Genomic DNA, 21,359 nt, shown 5'->3' with positions numbered 1-21,359 from the left:
TGCTGTTGGCTCAGATCATGATCCCGGGGTCCTGGGATCGAGCCCCGCATCGGGTTCCCTGCTCAGCGGAAGTCTGCTTCCCCCCCTCCCTCTGCCCTCTCCCACCCCTGCTTGTATATGTTCTCTCTCTCTTTCTCAAATAAATAAATAAAATCTTTTAAAAATTTTCAAAAAAATTTTAAAAACTATGAGCAAGTCATCATCGGGAACCTCAGCGTCCCCACATCTCTGAGTGGCCATCACAGCACCTCTCTAGACACAACGGTTGAAAGCACAAAAATGTGTCCAAGGACCTAACATAGGTGACTGACACCGCAAGGCAAGCAACCAGGGGTAGCTAGGGTTATAATCCATTCACTGACGCTGAACCTCTGAGGACTCCAGGCAAGTACAGTTGCGCTCGTTCTCTTACCAAGAGAACTGGAATGTCCCCCTTACCTGTCAACTGCCCAGTGACAGAGTGGATGACTGTCGTGTGGGGATAAGTAGCTGCAGGCCAGGGAAAGCCCCACAACCCGGACGGAGAACAGAGATCCCGGGTTCTGCAGAGACAGAAAACAAAGTTGGTGGGTCATCATCACGTTGACTTCTGTTGGGTCAAGGACAGATAAGTTGTTCAAAGAGCATGATCCTTTATGTTTATAGTCTATTTTGAGTACTGCCTTAAAAATTAGTATTCAAAATCTGAAGACATTAAAATATTTATTTATTTAGTTTTGTGGGCGGTTTTGGGTTTTTTTTTTTTTTTTTTTTTTTTTTGAAGATGCACATTGTAGGGGCATCTGAGTGGTGGCTCAGTCAGTTAAGTATCCAACTCTTGACTTCGGCTCATGTCATGATCTCAGGGTCGTGGGATCGAGCCCTGCATTAGGCTCATTGCTGTATTCGGAGCCTGCTTAAAATTATCTCTCTCCCTTCCTCTTCCCCTCCTCCCTCTAAAAAAAAAAAAAAAAAAAAAAGACACACAGTGTACCTTTTACCATAGCAATCTAGCACTCTTTAACACACTAAATTTTCCCAAACAATGAACAGTGTTTTTTAAATAGTGTACATTTAATTGGAGCAGATGCTGGCTCGGTCAATGGAAGAAAATCGCTCAGTTATGTTAATTAATGATGAATAGATCATTTAATACATTACCTCAAGATGATTATCATCATCACCAAGTTGCCAAAATGAGGCAATCAAAGCAAGCTAGAGTCTTTTTTACATACTGAATGCTTAAGAAGTATTCATACACTACAAAATAAGCCACAGAAAGAAATACTACCTATGTTTTCATTCTAAGATGCATGTTATTTATTTTCATATTCTAATATTTCTGAAGTTGAAGGCTGTCATAAGCACTGTTATTCACAATAGTCAAAAAGTGGTGTGTCGGGATGCCTGGGTGGCTCAGCGGTCAAGTGTCTGCCTTCAGCTCAAGGCATGACCCTAGGGACCTGAGATCGAGTCCCACATCAGGCTCCCTACATGGAGCCTGCTTCTCCCTCTGCCTGTGTCTTTGCCTCTCTCTCTGTGTCTCTCATGAATAAATAAAATCTTAAAAAAAAATCAGTGGTGTCTTCAAGTAAAGCAAATACAGTTTAAAGATGTATTTACTTATTTGAGAGAGAGAGAGCATGCATGGTGGGGAGAGCCAGGAGGAGAGGGGGATAGAGAATCTCAAGCAGACTCCACATTGAGTGCAGAGCCCAATTCAGGTCTCGATCCCACAACCCTAAGGTCACAGACCTGAGCCAAAACCAAGAGTCGAATGCTTCACCTCACCCACTGCACCACCCACACATCCTGAAAATATAATTCTTCAAGTGTTCACGGGTGACTTTAGCTTTAACAAGAAAAACAGTGAAATATCCTTCCAAACCCTGACGATGGCAAAAAGTAGATGCATCTCTACTTGTAAAGCACTGATGAGCTATAGGTTGAGGTCAGACACAGGGAAAGGAGGACAGGCATTGCAGTTCCAGGAAAGAACAACGGTGCTTGGACATGACCCAACACGCATGCAGACAGCTGCGATCTGCTCCCCTGGCTGCAGCAGCTCATGTGTGCAGGGGGCAAGGGGACGCTGCTAAGGTGAAGCAGAAGCCAGCTGTAGGGAGCCTTAAGCGTGAAGTCTGGGGAGCTTGCCCCATGGACCATGGCCACACTCTAGTTCACCTACAGTTTCAACAAGGACAAAATTGATCGCAGGCAAGCAAGCTGCCTCCAGAGGCTTTGATCCAGGGGTGGCCAGGGGAGGGTTGTACTTCCTAAGGAGACTATTTCTTAAATCTGGGGGCAGCAAAGCGGAGGGTGGGGTTGCAGTTCTTTTTCCTAATAGTCCTTGGCTGTTTGGACAGCAACATAATCAACACGATTTAGGCAGTGGTCCGGCGTGGAGGCAGCTTACCCCACCTGCACACAGAGCAAGTTTGCAAAGTGATCGCGTATAAATGTCTTGGCAGTGACAGATCTCTATCTTTTCATGATTCGAATGAATTCACTCTGCCCAGCAAATTGGCCATTTTTGGAAGACGTTCTCCTATCTTCTGTTCTTAGCTAGGGAAACTCATTCTAGAACCTGCACTGATTTTAATCTCTTCTGCTCAAGGTTGAGAATTCTGAATGTATTCAAAGTATGACCATATGGAGTCAGGGTTTTAATATGGTACTAAAGCGTTGTGGGTTACACGGATAGGCCATCCTTAGGAACCCCACAACCATTTTTTTTTAATTTTTTAAAGATTTTTTTAAATTTATTCATTCATGAGAGACATACAGAGAGAGGCAGAGACACAGGCAGGGGGAGAAGCAGGCTCCCTGTGAGGAGCCCAATGTGGGACTCGATTCCAGGACCCCAGGGTCACACCCTGAGCTGAAGGCAGACACTCAACCACTGAGCCACCCAGGTGCCCCAATCTCAGTTTTTAAAAAACCAGATAAAATTATTGTAATACCTAGATTTTCACATTTGGACATAAACCTCCATTTACATTTGCCACAGAAAATCATACCTCGAGTATATTTTCCACATGAGTTATACCTCAAGCCCCCTGAAATTCTGAATCCAAACATGTAAGTTACAATTTATGAGACCCCTGCTCTCCAGGAAAAACCCTAAGTAAATATACAAAACAGAAAAGAACAGCGTAAATCCTATTCCAGTGGTGTTTTTAGAGATTTAACAAGAAAAAGACTCTGTCCGTGAAAGGTATTTTGTAATGGTGCAAAGAATAAAACAGCAGAGGCCACAGAATGGTTACTTCCTCACATATGATCAAAGCTGGGTTTTTTTTTTTTTTAAAGGTTTTATTTATTTGGGGCACCTGGGTGGCTCTCATTAACAGCAAATGGTGGTCTATCTTGAGCTCCTCCTAGATCCCTACCCTCATCTCCATCCCCCGCCACACACACACACACACACACACACACACACACACACACACACGCTCTGACCTGGATGGGGACCTCACTCTTCATGACACAGCGGACATTACTGAGAATGCGCTGCTGGAGCTGGACCCAGGTGATGGCTCTGTCTTCCCTGAGCAGGAAAGGTGGCCCGAACCTGAAACATTCAAGGCTTCCGGTTATGTCAGTAGCGGAACAACCAACGCTACTCAACAGCCACGAGCATTGGCTGTGCTCAGGAGCACCTCTCCATTGAGTAAGAGCTAAGCGCCAAGCACGGCACCAAACCACTCCTCGAAGCACCTCGTTGCAAATGGACACGCGGTGGTATAAACAGAGGCCCAGAAATGCAAAGCCAAAGAGAGACGTGGTGGTGCAAACAGATGGCTGCAAAGCTCAGCCAGCTGGGAGACTCTTCCCCATAACAGAGGAAGAGAACACGGCAGCCAGAGGAAATGGAGGCAGTGATGAACCCAGAGGGAAGCCAATCCAGCTGATGCACTGATGCTTTTGTTCATCAAGAGCATTCTGGGGAGAGTGTTTCCCATGTCCCAAGCTATGAACGCACCATGGTGAGCCAGAGGTGGCTCTGGCCACAGTTCCGGCTCAGCCATGGGCACCACCAGACAAATCACGACCACCCACGCAAGGCTGTAGGAAGACCCGAAGGGATAAGACTGTGACGCTGTGGAACAAACTCTGCAGAAACCCAGCTCAAACCTGAGCTAGTGCATCTGGAAGGGCAAAGGCACTGTGCTGCCCACAGTCGGCTTATTCACATTTTTCTCTACTGTCTGGCATTCAGATTGTTTCCAATCTTTTAAATTTTAACTTATGGTGCCTGCTTATGGTGAGAGCTACATATATGTGCTTACACAGACAACTCTATGTGCGCATGACTGATTATTTCTGTGGAATAAATTTCCAGAAGCGGAAATGCGCGAGACCAAAGTGATGTGTAAGCCGGCTGCCCTCCCGAGAAGCCACACCAGTGTACAGTGGCAGGTGTGCCCCATTCCGTTGACACCTGCCCAGAGTGAACATTATCAAGTTGTAAAAGTCTTTTACTGACCTGAAAGGTGAAGAGCCTCTTGCTGTTACAATTAGAATCATGACTAACAAAGCTGAGTATTTTAACTGATGCTTGTATTTCTTTTGTGAATTAAGGTAAATCTCCCGGCCTCATTTTACCAAGAGTTATCTCTCTCACTAATTTCCGAGCTGAGTTTTATACCATGGCTTATGCACCCTTCACCTGTCACATGATGTATTTTTTCTCGTTTGTCATGTGATGTGAATATTTTTTTCTCATTTGTGCTTAAAATTTTAAATGCGTCTAAAATATTAGTCTTTTCCTTTATAACCTTCTGTACCTTAGGCATTAAAAGACTCCTCCTGCCCAAAAACATAAATATCTCCCTACATTATCTTCAAGTTATCTTATGGTTTCCTTTTAATCAGTCTAGAATTTAAACGTGAATCTACGGCAGAAGTATAAAATTGATCATAAAAAATAAAAAGAAAGAAATCAATTTGCCCTACCCTTATATACTAAATAATTTATTCACTCTTAAATAATATGAAATGTACCATTTTTATCATATAACACTCAAATATACTTCAGCCTATCCTGTTACACTGATTCAAATGGAAAAAAAATTTTTTTTCCACAGATATTACAATTTTTTTGGCTTCAAAAACTATTGCTATTTATATAGCCTATGTCATATTTTTAATAATTGAGACTTTATTCTAGTTTAATAAAGCAACCCCTCTTCCTTCCTCCTTTCCCCAATATTTTCTATCCTTATGAGTTTATAATTCCAGATGAATTTTACAAACATTTTATCAATCAGTATAGACACTTTAGGTTGGAGTTATAGCTTTCAAGCGTTTAATTTGAACTGGTTACAAAAATGATCTGGTTTTGCCTATTTGTTATGTAACCACACCCAAACCCTTCCACAACTTCTGATCACTTCCCAGTTCTTGGCCCCCTGGACAGGCCACGATATAATCTGCAGACAGTGGTCATTTTATCTCTTCTTTTCTTATGGCCAGTTTTTCCCCTTGTCTTCCTCCCCTGACCAGGCCTTACAACACAATATAAAACGACAGTGGTGAAAGTCGTAATAATTGTTCCTGAAATCAACAGGAAAGTCTCTGAGGTTTAATTGCTAAGGGGCGACATTTGCCATCTGTTTAAGGCAGCTATTGATGAACCTTTTGGTCAGAAAGTACCCTAAATCCTAATTGATTAACCTTGAGAATGCATGCTTGCTTTTATCAAATTAGAATTATTCTAGATAGAATTCCAAGTCTGAGTCTACACATGTCCACACATCATGTAAAAGGAAGATGAAGTTATACATACCTGCTGGCCTGTTGCCCTGACCCCACCAAGTTACAGATGAGGATTAGCACCTTATTCTTGCTGGGGACAGACAGGGGTACTCGCTGCCCTTCACGGGCTGCCAAACGTGGGGACACCGACAAACCACATGGATGAGCTAAAGAGAGAGAATTATGTTCATATTCTTAAAGAATTTGCTGGGGGCACAGCCTGGTCTCTCTAGCCCCTCTTCTCCTTGAGCATCTATTAACCACCATTGGGAGACACTAAAGCACTCTAAGGAAAGAGATATCAAGATCCGTGGCACTTGTGCCATCGGGTATGTGGTAAAGGAAGATCACATATGTGGTAGCGAATTTGCCATTGTGTTCAGCCAGTAATGTTAAAACGTAGGCAGGGATTTTAATGAACACTTCCCAAAGTCAATCTGAAAAATTAAAAAAAAAAAAAAATCTGAAAAATACACCAAAATGATTTTGGTTGCTTTTATGCCTGAATCAGAGAGCCACGAGTTGGCTCTGGTTTCCTCAGCCAACAAAAGAAACACAGAGGGAAGGTAAGAACCTCTACCCTTGAGGAGGAGGAAGAATTAAACTATCCTCAATTTCTGATCATCCTGAAAAATCAGACTTTTGAAGCACAGGTGTGTCTCCTTTGATTGAACCTGAAATGAGGGTCTTTTCATTGAATTATATAATCAGGGCCAGTCAATGCCCTGCCCAGGGGTTCCTTGTTGACTCAGAGCAACCACAGATCCCTGGCTCCCACCACCTGCCACCGAGGTTGGCTGAGGATAGGGACCAGGGCACAGGATTCACCTGAGCTCTATGGCAACACTGGCAGACCAATCCTCCAAATACCAGCCTTCTTGACCAGCTGATTGGGCCAGAATATATACTGAACTGCAATCAAAGACCATCAGATACTGACTTCTTGGTCAGTCCAAAGTTCAGGGAGTGGGATGGTTAACAACAGTCATTTAATAACCTCTTTGGCCATCTACTGCTCCAATCTGTAAACATTTGATTTCGAGCACAGACTTTGAACTACAAGAGTCCTAAAGACAAAGATCACCCCAGGACCTATTCTGAATCATGATTCTCATTCTCAACTGTGGTCTCAAGAGCAGCAGCAGCATCGCCTGAGAACTTGTTAGACATGGTAATTCTCGGGTCCCACCCCAGACCAGAAACTGAACCAGAAACTCAGTGTGGAGGACCCAGAACTTAGCCTTAACAAGCTTTCCACATGAGTCTGATATTCACCATGGTTTTGAGAACCCCTGACTGACTAATTTTTATCAACCATCTATACAGCAAACATCAGGGAAAAACAGCCTGACAGGTCCAAGTACTAAAATTAAATACATCTTATGCCTTAGCATGCAAGGAGTACCCGCTCAAACGTATGACTCATAATATCCATAAAATTATGCAACGCACTACTGTACCTGAGAGTGTCTCCTGACCAGGGGGTGGAGGAGCATGGAAGGCGTACACATTATCTCCCTCTGAGATGGTATTCAGGTCCTCTTCATCAAAGAACGACCGCTGGAATCCATTGGGACACAGTTCAACCAAGATCACCTGGAATGAGGAGGATCATTTTCCCTCTGGATTTCTCTAAGGGGACTTAAGCAAGAAATCTAAAAGTGACTGATGGTCTCTTTTACCCTTTTCCTCCCTTCTAAGTAAGAAATGCTGTTTATCATTCATGATAAAAGTGAGAAATGCTGCTTATTATTCATGATAAAACAGAGGAAGTATAACAATTACATTGACCACAGACATCTCAATGGAAACAACAGGATCTCAAACTGCTAAAGAGAAGGGATGGGGGAAGACAATTGGGGGGGGGGGGAACCTCAAGTTTATACCCAGCTAAACTATCATGTGATCCCTAGGAATAAAATAAAGCTCTCTTCAGATTAAAACTGTTGACCATTAACGGATCGCTACTGAAAGAACTAAATAGCCTTTGCCAACTTTTCTTACATCATGGCATCCAGGGAACATATATTTATGGAACACACTCAGCCAAGCAGCAGCGATTGCTCACATAACAGAGCAGAGGGGTGACCGCCTTGAGGGTCCTGTCACCTCAAGGGCTGAGCAAACCAACATGTCAACAAACCTAAGCCATTCAAGGCACATTGGCTGGGAAATTCTCTGGTAAGACATAAATTTCAGGGTTAAAACAAACAAACTGAATCCAAAAAAAACCCAAAAAAACTAGAGTTGTAAGAAGAAATGACAAGCCGAAGAAAATGGTAAACATTGGTAAATGTAAATAATGCACTGACTCTATAAATCCATAATAATAACAACTAGTATAAGTAATACAACCAGGGAGGAGGGATTAAAACTCTGGACAATCATATCCATCCACAACAATAACCAAAAAGGTTGGAGGGAGATTAAAACACACCACGATCCTTGCATTGTTTGGGAAAATTAAAACACGACCTTGCTAATTCTACATGTTGGCATTTTAAGGATAACCACCAAATAAGCATAGAAATAGAATACATATACATCCCAAGCCTGAAGAGATGGAACAAAAATTGCTTGACAGAAAAGCAGCAAAGGAGAGGAAAAGGAAACAAAGAAAAAGCAGGGCAAACAGAAAGTATAAAATAAGAGGATATAAATAAATCCAAATATATTCATGAGTGTAGGTAACGTAAGTGGAATAACCCTGCCAGTTAAAATATCAAAACAGATTTTCAAACTCCAACCCAAAGGCCAAATGACTCCTACCTCCCTGAACAAACAAACACATCATACTTCTTAAATTCCTGACAATTCCTTTACTCATAATTATTCAAACTCTATGTCACATCTGCCTTTTGGTATTGTTTTTTTTTTTACTGCTAATTCTTTTCTCAAGACTCACCCACTGTCCCATTCTCTCTCTCTCTCTTTCTCTCTCTCAATATACCCCCAAAGAACACTTTGAGTTCACTGAGTAAGATATACACTTTTCCCCCTGACTTGAGATCCTCCTAAATTTGGGGATAAAATCAGAGGCATTGATTGGGGGTGAGGGGCAGGAAGGAGCCCACAGACTGAGTGACCGTGGCGGTTACCTGGATGGATGCATGTGTAAAAATTCAACAAGCTATAACCTCAAGGTGTGTACCTCTTACTGGGTGCATGTCTTTCCTTAACAGAAAGGCTACAAAAAAGTTTTTTTAATTTGAAAAAAAATATGACATGAGGTCATTGGGGAGGTGTAAAATTTGCATTTCCTAGTTAAAGACACAGGGGACCAATTGCTTACTTTGCCCAAGGTCACAAAATAGAAAAGCCCTATTCTAAACCCTTCCCATGACACCACCTGGCTGTCGACCACCGTCACCCCCACATGGCCTGTGCACGGGGTCCCCCGTTACGAGTTCTGCCTCCAAAGTCATTGCAGATCCAGCCTCTTTACCAAGACTCCGGCACTGAGGTGTTACGCATCCTCAGTAGCTCCTCATGTTTTATTTACGGCCCCTTCGGCATCCTGGTTTATAATCTCAGGAGTGAAACTATACAGCAGCATTCCAGGCTTTGGAATCAAACCATCTGCATCAAACCCTGTGTCAGCGCTGCCTAGCTGTGTGGCCCTGGGTCACTTAACCCCTCCGTGCCTCCTCTTTGCTCATGGATCAAACAAGGATAACCGTATCAACTCCACAAGGTGGTCACCAGGGCCGCATTGGCTGTGAATACAAGGGTCGCAATACAAAGCGCCCAGCACTTGAGAAGCACTACTGGGCATTGCTGTCATTGGAATTACTAAGATCGTGATCATCAGCACTGTCTTTGCCCTTTTCTGGTAACTCTGTGCAAATGCAGGGAGAGCTCAAGGCTCAGTCATCAAGGCACCAGGGGCGGCCGATTGAACGGAAACTCATGAGTCACCAGGGAGTCACCTCAGGGAACCAGAAATTAGTCTAAATGGCCCCAGACTGCTAGCCTGGCCCCTGTGCGATTGCATCACACCTCATCTGCAGGGATGTCGCCTTCCTCTGAAACCATCTTCCTCAGGGCTGCCACTGTGCTGAGGATTGGCACGGCCAGGCCAACCCGCAGGAACCGCTGGCTCTTGGAGGGGAAGACCAAGGTGACGCTCAAGAATCTGGAAAACAGGAAGGTGTCCATATCCTTAAAGGGTGGACATGAACTGCCAACCCCATTACCATTGGGTCATGTCCAACACTTAGGCAGGTTCTCTGCTTTCTGGTAGGGTCACTGTACTTTAGGTACGCTGTCACCAGGTGGAAACGGAGAGCCAACTCTCCCAGAGTCTCTGCTCCCTATAACTTTCTAGCTAGTTAAAAACAAAAGGTACTTGATTAAAAATCACAGTACAGACCTGCAATCTCAAGCTTCTGTTTGTTAAATAGGTCACATTAGGCAAAAACAAACTGCAATTTGAGATGTAAAACAGTCAAGCCTCTTCCACTACAGTTTGACACTACTGATGCCCCCCACCCCCTTATTGAAATTCCCCTTGGTAATAGGATACTTGCCCTTCTGCACAGCACTCCCCTCCTCCCCGCCCCTCCTGCCACCCGCCGCCCGCTTTTCCCTTGGACACTCTCTAGAATCTCTAGTCGTACTGCCTATTGTGCCCACACACACACTGGGGCCCACTCCTCCGGCTCCTTCCTGCAATAACTGTCGGATTCTCACAGCCTGCTGGCAGAGCTGGGACTTGAACTCCATAGCAGACTAGCCCTAAAGTCAGCGATCCCAAACACTGTGCTATGCTACGTCCGTCAGAAGGCATCCCCTGGTCATGTCGCTGAAGGAAGGACCAGCCCGTGTGCAGCCGTGCCAAACAGAGGATGAGCAGCTCAGGAACCCAGAGCAGAAATGAGGATTCAGTTGCTGGGAATGACTCTGGGAAGCTTTATCTCCGCAGGTGCATCCTAAGGACAGGGCACTGTCAACGGGGTGGAGGGCAAGAGAGATGGTATTTTCGGAGGTGGAGGAAGAAATGCCACTGTCTCAGCACCAGCATAGGACCCCCAGACTTCAGTGACATGGACATTGGCCAGGTGCCTTAAGGGCCATAAAGCCGATGGGACACCTGGGTGGCTCAGTGGTTGAACAGCTGCCTTCAGCTCAGGGCATGAGATCCCGGGATCCTGGGATCGAGTCCCACATCAAGCTCCCTGCATGGAACCTGCTTCTCCCTCTGCCTGTGTCTCTGCCTCTCTCTCTGTGTCTCTCATAAATAAATAAATAACATCTTTAAAAAAAAAACCCCAAAAACAAAAAGGGCCATAAAGCCGAGCCCGCCACACCTCTTACCTCTTACCTCGACCCTACCCTGCTCTTTCCTGCTTTCCTCTTCTCCTTTGACAGCCCCTCCCCTTTTCCCCTTGGTCCTTAAAGAAACAGTTTCCCCGCTGATTCAGAGATAGCCAAAAGGATCTGGAAACAAAGCAGGGGAAAAGCAGGTGGTGACAGATTTTTTTCAGATTGGCCCCTAGTCTGCTGAGAGGTGTCGAGAAGCCGAGAAGCTGGTGCTAGCTTCTGAGTCGGCCAGAGACGTAAGCCCGGAGATGGTGCCAACAGAGGCACCGTGGATACTTCCTTCCTCAGCTAAAGAGGGGACGCGGTGACCTTTCACTTTGTCACATTCAATCGGCAGACATTGCCAGCTTTCCAAGGCTTGTTTGTACAGAAATGCTGGCCGAGACGCGCAACTGACAGCACTGCAGGTACGAGGCCAGAGGGACCCCAGGAAGGACTAATGGGCAGGTGTCAACTTCACCACGCAGGACACTCACGTACCTCGTCTGGCGCAAGGGGATTGGTAGGGACACGCAGAGGAAGGGGTCAAAGGTGTTGCTCTGCTTCAGGCAGTGGGGACAGGTCAAGGAAGATCTGTGAGGACAAAAAAAAAGAATTTCAAGCTGAATTGCACTCAAACAGTTAGGCAGATCCTCAAAAAGCCAAACATAGAATTGCCATGTGAGGGACGCTCGGGGGGCTCAGCGGTTGAGTGCCTGCCTTAGGCTCAGGTCGTGATCCCGGGGTCCTGGGATTGAGTCCTGCATCAGGCTCCCTGTGGGGAGCCTGCTTCTCCCTCTGCCTGTGTCTCTGCCTCTCTCTCTGTGTGTCTCTCATGAATAAATAAATAAAATCTTAAAAAAAGAAAAAAAAGAATTGCCATGGGATCCAGCAATTCCCCTCCCAGACACATACCCAAAAGGAGATGAAGACAGGTATTGACACAAGTACGTGCACACTGACGTTCATAGCAGTACTTTTGCCAAGACCAAGGGTGGGCACAACCCAAACATTCATCAGTGGATAGACAGCTAAATCCAGAATACATAGAGCCACAGACATGGAAAGCAGATTGGGGGTGCCAGGTGCAGGGGAGGGTCTCAGGTTCTCCTTTGGGTGATGAAATAGGAACTAGACAGAGGCGGTGGCTGCCCAACATGGTCATGTACCTGCCCCCAAACTGTACACTTTAAAATGGTTAGTTTTACGTTATGTGACTTCTACCTCAATTTTTTTAACAAAGATTTTATTTATTTGAAAAAGAAAGAGAGAAGGAGAGAGAAGGAGAGCATGCACAAGCGAGGGACGCTGCAGACACAGGCAGAGGGGGAAGCAGGCTCTCTGCTGAGCAGAGAGCCCGATGCGGGACTTGATCCCAGGACCCTAGAATCATGCCCTGAGCCGAAGGCAGACGCTCAACCGCTGAGCCACCAAAGTGCCCTCACCCCAATTTTTTTAAAAGAAGGTTTAATCACACATGTCAGTGCACTGAGCATGGGAAGGGAAGCTAACACACCTGGAGATGGAAACAGAAAGCCAATGTGCAAGTCGGAAGGCATCTTAGGACCAAGTGTTCCCTTGGTTCTCAGCCTCACTCTGCTCCAGAATCACAAGGGAAGCTTTTCTAAGCACACAGATGTCTCAGCCCTCCTCCCATAGATTCTGTTTCCAAGGGGAGAGGGAGACAGGGAGAGGCCCAGCTGTCAGGATGTCCATCCAGGATGCAGAACCACTGACGGAGTCCACCCTGCTCGTTGTACCAGCTCAAGAAAAGCAGCTAATAGCAAAATAGCTGATGTGGACACAGCGTTGACTATGAAGTGGGCGTTGTTCTAACCATCGTGGCTCTATTAACCCTCCTACTACTGGTAACCACCAGTATCATCCCCCTTTTTGCAGACGAGGCGACTGAAGCACAGAGAGGTTAAGCAACTTTCCCAAGGACACACAGCTCGGAAGTGGCAAAGGGAGGCTCAGGTTCCAGAGCCTACGCTCATCACCGATCCCGTAATCTTTAGTACACGCAAATGAGGCATCAATGGTTTCTGAATGGACCACACACTTTAAACTTTCAAACTTAACACTCCCTTACTTAAGAGCATGTTGTCTCTAAAAGTAGTTTTTCTATTCCACATGGGCACCCCCATTTTATTTCCTTACTTGGATGCCGTACTATATTCTTCCAGGACAAAAGGGATTTCCCAATATCATGGATGCATCCTGAAATCCACACTGCCTTCCTCCTTGAGGTCAGGGCCCACCACCCAGCTGACAGCCCTGTTCCTGCACTAGTCAGCCCGGAACAACAGAGCGGGTGTCACAACCAGGTTTTGAGTCTCTGTGGGGAGTCCAGCTGGAGTGGTTCCCAGTTTCCCACTGAGCAGACTCAATGGGGGAAAACCAGAGACAAACAAGAAACCCTGAGGCCTTCAGGGTGCTGTCCAAAGCGATCCTAAATGGGCTCCCAGAGCAGGTCGGCTCTCCGGGGTACGAGTTAACAGCCTGCCATCCATGGCTTCAGAAAACAGACCCGAGTATTTAGTCCAATAATTTGCTGCCTCCTTGGGAAAAGCATGGTGATGTTTTGGTAAAAACTGTGTATCAGGGGCGCCTGGGTGCCTCAGTGGTTGAGTGTCTGCCTTCGGCTCAGGGCCTGACCCCGGGGTCCTGGGACCAAGTTCCACAGCGGGCTCCCTGCAGGGAGCCTGCTTCTCCCTCTGCCTGTGTCTCTGCCTCTCTCTCTGTGCCTCTTGTGAATAAATAAATAAAATATTTTTTAAAAATGAAAAGGAATGATTTTTTCTTTGATTTATCTGCATTTAAAGCCTACTAAAGCTAAGCGAGGCTGCATTCTTCTTGCAGGCTTGCACCATATTAAACAGAGATAGAGTCTGTCTTTATAATGAGCCGCGAATCTCCGTAAGGAGCAAGAGATGTGTAGTTGGTAAAAAAAAAAAAAAAAAAAAAAAAAAAAACCACACATGGAATGGTCTAATTTTACATGTAAAGAATGAAGGGAACATATGGTCTTCGTAATAAACAAACTACAGAAAGGGTGTGAAATGAGCAATGTTTTTCAAAGATGAGCAACGAGGACAACATGAGTGGGACCAGCAAGTGAGGGAGAGAGAAGACTCTGGATGTTACCAGGCTTCGGCCATCCCCCACGTCCTTCTGTCCTATAGTCCCCCAAGCTGTCATGGGGGGAACTGCCCCAGGACCTTCTTTACCCCTGCCCATCTCCCTTCAGCAGTCCAGAGTGGTCAAATTGCTTCTGATACAGAAACCAACCTTGGGCACCCGGGTGGCTCAGTGGTTTAGCGCCTGCCTTCGGTTCAAGTCGTGATCTGGGGTCCTGGGATCGAGTCCCACATTGGGCTCCCTGCAGGGAGCCTGCTTCTCCCTCTGCCTGTGTCTCTGCCTCTCTCTGTGTCTCTCATGAATAAATAAATATTTAAAAGAAAAAACAACCTTGCCAGCCGCCCCTGAGACTCAGAGCTGCTCTTTGCTTCTCGCCAGATAGAAATGCCCAGAAACCAGCCCCTGGGTCTTGGCGATGCAAGTTTCAGCACTCCGACCTCTCCCTGAGGCAGCTGCACACACATCCTACCCCTCAGACCCGCCCAGCACCATCTGCTACCCGGACTGGGGATGTCTATGCCGGCAGGGGTGCTTCTGACAACACACAGGTCAGATGTCACCCCTGCAGGACCTGCTCTGAGAAAGCCTAACAGGGATTGCCGCCTAATGGGGACCAGATCAGACTTTCTGTGAATAAAAGCCACGAGTGACAAAGAAATGCAAACACACACATGCATGCACTCCCTCTCGTAGCCAAAACTCCAACATAGCAACAATCCTTGGTTAGTAAACTCAGATGTTTTGATAATAACATATGGAATAACCAATTATCTCTCCCCTAATCCATCACCTCAGGCACTCAGATCCTATTCCTCCTTCTCCCCTCCAGCCAACGTCAAAAACCCAACACCTTAAAAAGGAGGGGAGGAGGGAGATACTCGGTGAAGAAGGATCTCTGAATTAATTCATAATAAATCCTCCAGCTTGCAATTTCATAAAGAAGGGCTGATAGCAGGGATGTCTGTGTGGCTCAGGGTGTGATCCCAGGGTCCTGGGATCAAGTCCCACAGGGAGCCTGCTTCTCCCTCTGCCTCTCTCATGAATAAATTAAAATCTTAAAAAAAAAAAAAAAAGAAGAAGAAGAAGAAGGGCTGATACCATGGCGACTTTGCCATCATGGCAAGGCCTCCCCAGTGAAGAGGGAGGCTGAAGAGTCCGCAGAGCCACAGGCGCCACCACTCAGCGGCACCGGCTGGGAGCTGGCCCCATGGGCTACCCCCGGAAAATCACTTCCCACAGCTCAAAAGCCCTCACCTGGACAGTCATGTCTATTTTTTCTTTACCGCAGACCACGTGGAACAAAGTAGGTATTTTTAGCGGTCACTGGTTCTTTTAAGCTTGAACACCTTGCTTGTTACTCATCATCCCACAGTAATCTACCCAAAGGATACTTGCAGTCCCTAATATCTGATCGGGGTAAATGTCACTTCCTCAGGAGTCCTCCTCCCCTGACTCGCCCCACACCGGTCAGAGACTGTGTGATGTTGTGATGTTATAGTAAGAAATAGATATATTTGGTCTTTGCCCTAATTCCTGGCGCTGAGCTCCGAAAACCCTTGGAATTACCTAAGGAAGGAGCGCCAGGAGGCAAAAGGTCCATCTTTTGTTATCCATAGAAGCCCCAGGCACATCACGGAGAGTTATGTTAAGCAGGTGATTTTTGGAACAGCCCCCAGATAACCAAGGATGGGGGCTGGTTGCCAGGGGAGCCAACCCGGGGTTAAGAGCGTTGGGACTTTCAGGGGAGGAAAGGGTACCAGAGGTGAAGGGTCAATGACTCAATCAATCGGGGTAGGCAAGGAGAGCTACAGGAAGCCCTAGCAGGAGGGGTCTGGGGAGCTTCCAGGCGGGAACAGGGGGAGTGGCTGGGAGGGCGGGGCGCCCGGAGAGGGGGCGGGGAACGCAGTGGGGCGGGGCGCCCCAAGACAAGGTGGGGAGGGCGGGGCACCTAGAGAGAGGGTAGGGGGAGAGGGCGGGGCACCCAGAAAGGGTGGGGAGAGAAGGCGGGGTGCCCTGAGAGGGAGCTGGGCGCCTGGGGGGGAGCACCTGGGGAAAGAAGGTGGGATGCCCAAAGAGGGGACAGGGTGCCCGAGGGAGAGGGCGGGGCGAGAAAGTGGGGCGCGGGGCGCCCGGGGAGCCTGGCAGGGAGAGAAGGCAGGGCGCCCAGGGAGGTGCGGGAGCCCTGCGCCCCTCCGACGCACTGGCCCAGCCCATGGGTCCCACCCCGCTGTTCTGAGCTGCTGCCTTTTATAACCAACAGCTCCTCTAGCAAAGGGCTTTCCTGCGTTCTGCGAGCAGCTCTAGCAACTGTGGAAGCTGTGGAGGGCCCGGTGGGACCCTCAGGTCTGTAGCCCGCCAGTGGGAGGCACAGGTGTCGGTGAGAGGCACAGGTGTCGGTGTGGGACTTGAGGGAGGGGTGTGTGGTGGGGGAGCAGTCTGGTGCGACTGAGCTGTGGGGCCTGACGCTGTGTCCAGGTAAACAGTGTCAGAATGGAGTGACAGGGACATGTGGGTGGCTCAGTGGGTTAGGCGTCTGCCTTGGGCTCAGGTCATGATCCAGGGTCCTGGGATAGAGCCCCATGTGGGGCTCCCTGCTCAGCGAGTCTACTTCTCCCTCTCCCTCTGCCCACTCCCCCTGCTTGTGCTCTCACTCACACACTCTCTCTCTCTGTCAAAAGCAAATGTATAAATAGAATATTTTTTTAAAAAGGAATGGAGTTACACTGGAGGATGCTGGGTTGATGCTCGCAGAGAGTTGCAGACTGGCATGGTGTGGGGGCAGCACCCAGCGCCCACACACCTGACCCTGGGCAGGTATGTAAGCAGGGTAGGAGAGAGTAGTGTAAAAGAAAATAGGAGTTTTTTTCTTTCACCCCAGTAACCTACACCTCAAAGCACCTGCCAGCTACATAACCCTATAAACACACAGGGGTCACCCTAGATTCTCAGCTTTCCCTTGATGCCTCCACATGGCACCCTTAAACTCACTGCCTGCCCTGCCACAACTAGATCCCAGGTGCCACCACTCTCCCACGGTCCCTCAGCTGCTGCAGCTACCGCTCCTGCCTCTCTTTACCTCCCCACCCCCGCAAATCACCAGTGTCATCTCTGAAATTGAAAACGAGACCACACCTGGCTTCAAATTTTGCAGTGGCTTCCTTTGCCCTTCAGACAACAACCCACACCTGGACAGGACCCCTGCCCCTACCAGGTCCCTGTCCACCGCTCCATTCGTACCTCCCACCCCTTCCCTACCTGGCAGCTACCTTGGCCTTTCTGTCCTTTGATGTGCCAACATTATTCTAACCCCAGGTCCTTTGCCTCTGCAGGTTTCTCTGCTTGGATGACCCTGTCCCCAGATAGCTGACTCCTTGTCACTCGGTTCTCAGCTCAAATGTCTCCCTCTAAAAAGCAGCCTCCCCAGACCACCTTATCTAACACTCCCCACACCCCGAGCCGTGTCTTATCACCCCAGCGAGCTGCCCTTGACGTGTGTGTCACCAAACACCGCCCCCCAGGAGAATGTGAGCTCAGCCTTGTTCACATCTTCGAGAAGGGAAGTGGCCTGTAGAGGATTAAACAGTAAATATCTGGGACCTATCCAGAATTAAGTATCTAGAGAGCACAGGGAAGTATTTGGTTGGTGTTTCTCGTGCGTGGGCAAGGAGTGATGCTCCTAGCTGCACCCCGTGGACCAAGCACAGGAGCAGATGCTCAAATATTTGAAAGAAGAGGGGCACCCAGGTGGCTCAGTGGTTGGGCATCTGCCTCTGGCTCAGGCTGTGACCCCGGGGTCCTGGGATCGAGTCCCGCATCAGGCTCCCCGCAGGGAGCCTGCTTCTCCCTCTGCCTGTGTCTCTGCCTCTCTCTGTGTCTCTCTCATGAATAAATAAACCTTTAAAAATTTTTTTTTCAAAGAAGGGAAGAAAGAGAGTGTGTATCCACCAGAACGGAAGTGGGTATAGAGAATGGAGTGAGCTGAGAAATAAACGGAGTGGTCGTACAAAGACACCAATGAGCAGTACCCGGTGGCAATTCTTGAGCCCCTCCCTTGCAATCTCACCTACTCTGGCCTGTACTCCCCGTTTCCCTCCTTCTAGATGTTCCTTCTCCTTTCTTCTTTTCCTGTCATTTTTGTTTCAAGCAGCCTCCACTCCGGGCATCTGCAGATAAACATGACACCGATGCCCTGCAGGTAGCTTTCACGGCTAGAAAAGGGCAGCGGCCAGGAGGCCGAGGTTCACTCGCATGTGCCACCGGAGGAGAGAAATGGGCCCTCCTTCATATACAACAATACAACCTAGACTCATTTGGAAGAGTTTTTAATCACCCAATATGCTAAGTGACCAAGGGTAGCATGTCACCAAGAGGAAGTTCTCTGTAGCCAATGGCTTCCCCTAAATCCCTCATTCTTGTGCTCATCCCCACGTCTGAGCATTTTCCACTCTTGTTGGAGATGCTTCCTCCCCTCCCCATTGAATCCTAATCATCCTTCAGAGCCCATCAAAAGGCACACCTCCTCCAAGAAGCCAGGGAGGTTTCTCGCCCTGTAACCCGCTCCCTGCAATCAGTGCTTTCACTGAACCATCACAGTACTTGGAAATAGGCTGCCCTATATGAATCTCTGAACTGTCATAGATGTAAAATCCCAAAAAGAACATCTCTGAAGTCCAACACCGTATATATATTTATATATGTTTATTTTTTTAACATCCCCCCTGCTACTAGGACATCTTGAACTCAAAATAACTTGGCAAGCCAGGCTCTCTGGCTATAGGAACAGGAAGGATCTCGTCAGCTTCTCAATGATTGCCTGCTGGTGAAGCCCTCACCTTCACATTCCCACTCTGTAGAACCCCCTCCAAGGGGAGATGGGAGACCTGGGGACCAGTAAGAAGGGACAGAAGAAATACTGAGGGCCAGAGACACCTGGCTGACTCAGTGGTTGAGTGTCTGCCTTTGGCTCAGGGCGTGATCCCAGGGTCCTGGGATGGAGTCCTGCATTGGGCTCCCTGCATGGAGCCTGCTTCGCCCTCTTCCTGTGTCTCTGCCTCTCTCTGTCTCTCATGAATAAATAAATAAAATCTTTAAAAAAGAAAGAAAAGAAAAGAAAAGAAAAGAAAAGAAAAGAAAAGAAAAGAAAAGAAAAGAAAAGAAAAGAAAAGAAATACTGAGGGCCAGGGATGACTGGAATGAGTGGTGAACTGGGGTTTGTAATGGGAAGGAGAAGGGACTAGAGCTTCTGTTGTCTTGTAATCCTGGGGCCACGTGGCAACCGGGAGACCAGGTATCGGCACACAAGCCTGGGCAATCCATTCTAAGCACATCCCACTCTTACCTATATTCTTACCTGTACTGTGCTTGAAAGTGGCTCTGCACAAAGCTTTGGCCTAGAGAAAGCTGAGCTGGTGGGGACGGGAGGTTCTCAGGGGTTTTGTTGGCTTCGGGCTGAAGCTGCAAAGAAATGAGGGGAGAAAGCAAGATGAGGCACCTGTCACTCCACCATCTCTGGACCACTGAGCCCTGGCCCCCCAGGCCCACGCCACCCCTCCTGGGGCCGGGACTCTGCAGGACCTGGATCTCCTGTTGGCTTTGCCACAATACGCAGCCCCTTCAGTCTCTAGACCTCCCCAGTTCCCCCAGAGGATGTGCTGAGGAGCAGAGGTGAAGCCTGGGAACGCTCCCCTACTCGGCCACCTCGGCTGTGACCTCTGCCCTGACTGTCCCATTCGCATCTCTATCCTGCTGGGCCCCGCGTGTCCACGCCTCCTGTACCTTCCCCCAGGCACGCTGCCTTGGCTCCGAACACATCCATGCCACATCTCCCATCTTCCACCTGCCAACCCGCCCCACCTGCATCTCCCCGGGAGCCACTCTTCACAGGAGCCCCAGGCAAACCAGGCTTCACCCCTTAGAATCGAGAATAAGCCTCCTTCACCCCACATTAGCAAATTCCCACAAACTGGTGGCTTAAAATATTCAAAGAGTCGGGAGAAAGGAATGCATGTGTAGTGTGTGGGGTGACGTGCACCAAAATGCATTGAGGAGTGCCTGGGTGGCTCAGTGGGGACTCAGATGGTGATCTCAGGGTCCTGGGATAGAGCCCTGCATCGGGCTCCCTGCAGGGAGCCTGCTTCTTCCTCTCCTTCCTCCCCAGCTCCTTCTCTTGCTCACTCTTTTTCAAATAAATAAAAATGTTAAAATAAAATAAAATGCATCAAGAAACAGCAAGAGGAGGAAAAACATGGAGAGAGTGATAAGTATATAGATGGACAGATACAAGAGAAAGCAATTTTAGTAAAATGTAGAGTCTAGGTGGTTCTCTGTATAATTAATTCAATGTTTCCACATGCATGAAATTTTCCGTTATAAAATATTAGGGCAAATGCTCATAACAGAACATTCTTATTTGCCCCCATGGCTTTGCGAAGCTCAATTTGACCAGCACAGGGGAGGTAAGAAGGGTAGTGGTAGATAGGGCTGCTGGGCGAGTCTGGTTGCCGCGCTGAGTGGGGCCTTCAATGTCCTTAAGGAGACTACTCAGTTCAGTAAACAGCCCAGAAGCAAGATTAAGAAATAGCCTCCAGAGACACCTAACTCTGGGAAATGAAGAAGGGGTAGTGGAAAGGGAAGTGGGCAGGGGGTTGGGGTGACTGGGTGACGGGCACTGAGGGAGGCACTTGATGGGATGAGCACTGGGTGTTATGCTATATGTTGGCAAATTGAACTCCAATTAAAAAAATTTAAAAAAAAAGAAAAAGAAAAGAAATAGCCTCCAGGATCCATCTGGAGTTAAGGACACAGATCAGGAGGCCTGGGGTACAACGGGGCAAACTGGAGCAGGAGCTACAAAAACGAAAAGGAGGGGGGCGCTTGGGTGGCTCAGTGGGTGAAGCGTCTGCCTTCCAGTCGGGTCATGATCTTAGGGTGCCTGGATGGGGCCCCGTGTTGGGCTCCCTGCTCAGCGGGGAGTCTGCTTCTCCCTCTCCCTGCCCCTCCTCGTGCTCTCTCTCACTCACTCCCTCTCTCAAATAAATAAAACCTTTAAAAAAAAAAAAAAAAGAAAGAAAAAGAGAGATGGACTCAAGATGCCCTGTGTCCACAGCTCATACCTGAGCACTTGGTGGGGCAGCAGACAAAGAAAAGGGGAGAAGACAGGTGGGAGCAACCTGAAGCTC

General features: G+C 47.8%; 1 protein-coding gene across 3 annotated transcripts in view; it reads right to left on the bottom strand.

The window, feature by feature from the left end:
- The window catches only part of USP43 (ubiquitin specific peptidase 43), a 50,329-nt gene that overhangs the window by 15,830 nt on the left and 13,140 nt on the right, over positions 1–21,359 (bottom strand). For all 3 annotated transcript variants that reach the window (XM_049110213.1, XM_049110211.1, XM_049110212.1), the window contains exons 3-9: positions 19,532–19,635; positions 11,542–11,634; positions 9,739–9,874; positions 7,200–7,335; positions 5,771–5,906; positions 3,442–3,553; positions 439–542 (exon numbers count right to left, since the gene is read on the bottom strand). In XM_049110213.1, coding sequence (XP_048966170.1) covers positions 439–542; positions 3,442–3,553; positions 5,771–5,906; positions 7,200–7,335; positions 9,739–9,874; positions 11,542–11,634; positions 19,532–19,635 — 821 coding nt within the window. The remainder of the gene's footprint in view (positions 1–438; positions 543–3,441; positions 3,554–5,770; positions 5,907–7,199; positions 7,336–9,738; positions 9,875–11,541; positions 11,635–19,531; positions 19,636–21,359) is intronic.

The sequence above is a fragment of the Canis lupus genome, chromosome 5, assembly GCF_003254725.2.
Source record: "Canis lupus dingo isolate Sandy chromosome 5, ASM325472v2, whole genome shotgun sequence".
Lineage (NCBI taxonomy): Eukaryota > Metazoa > Chordata > Mammalia > Carnivora > Canidae > Canis > Canis lupus.
Note: the sequence above shows the minus strand (reverse complement) of the source record. Positions and strands in the feature narration are given on the sequence as shown.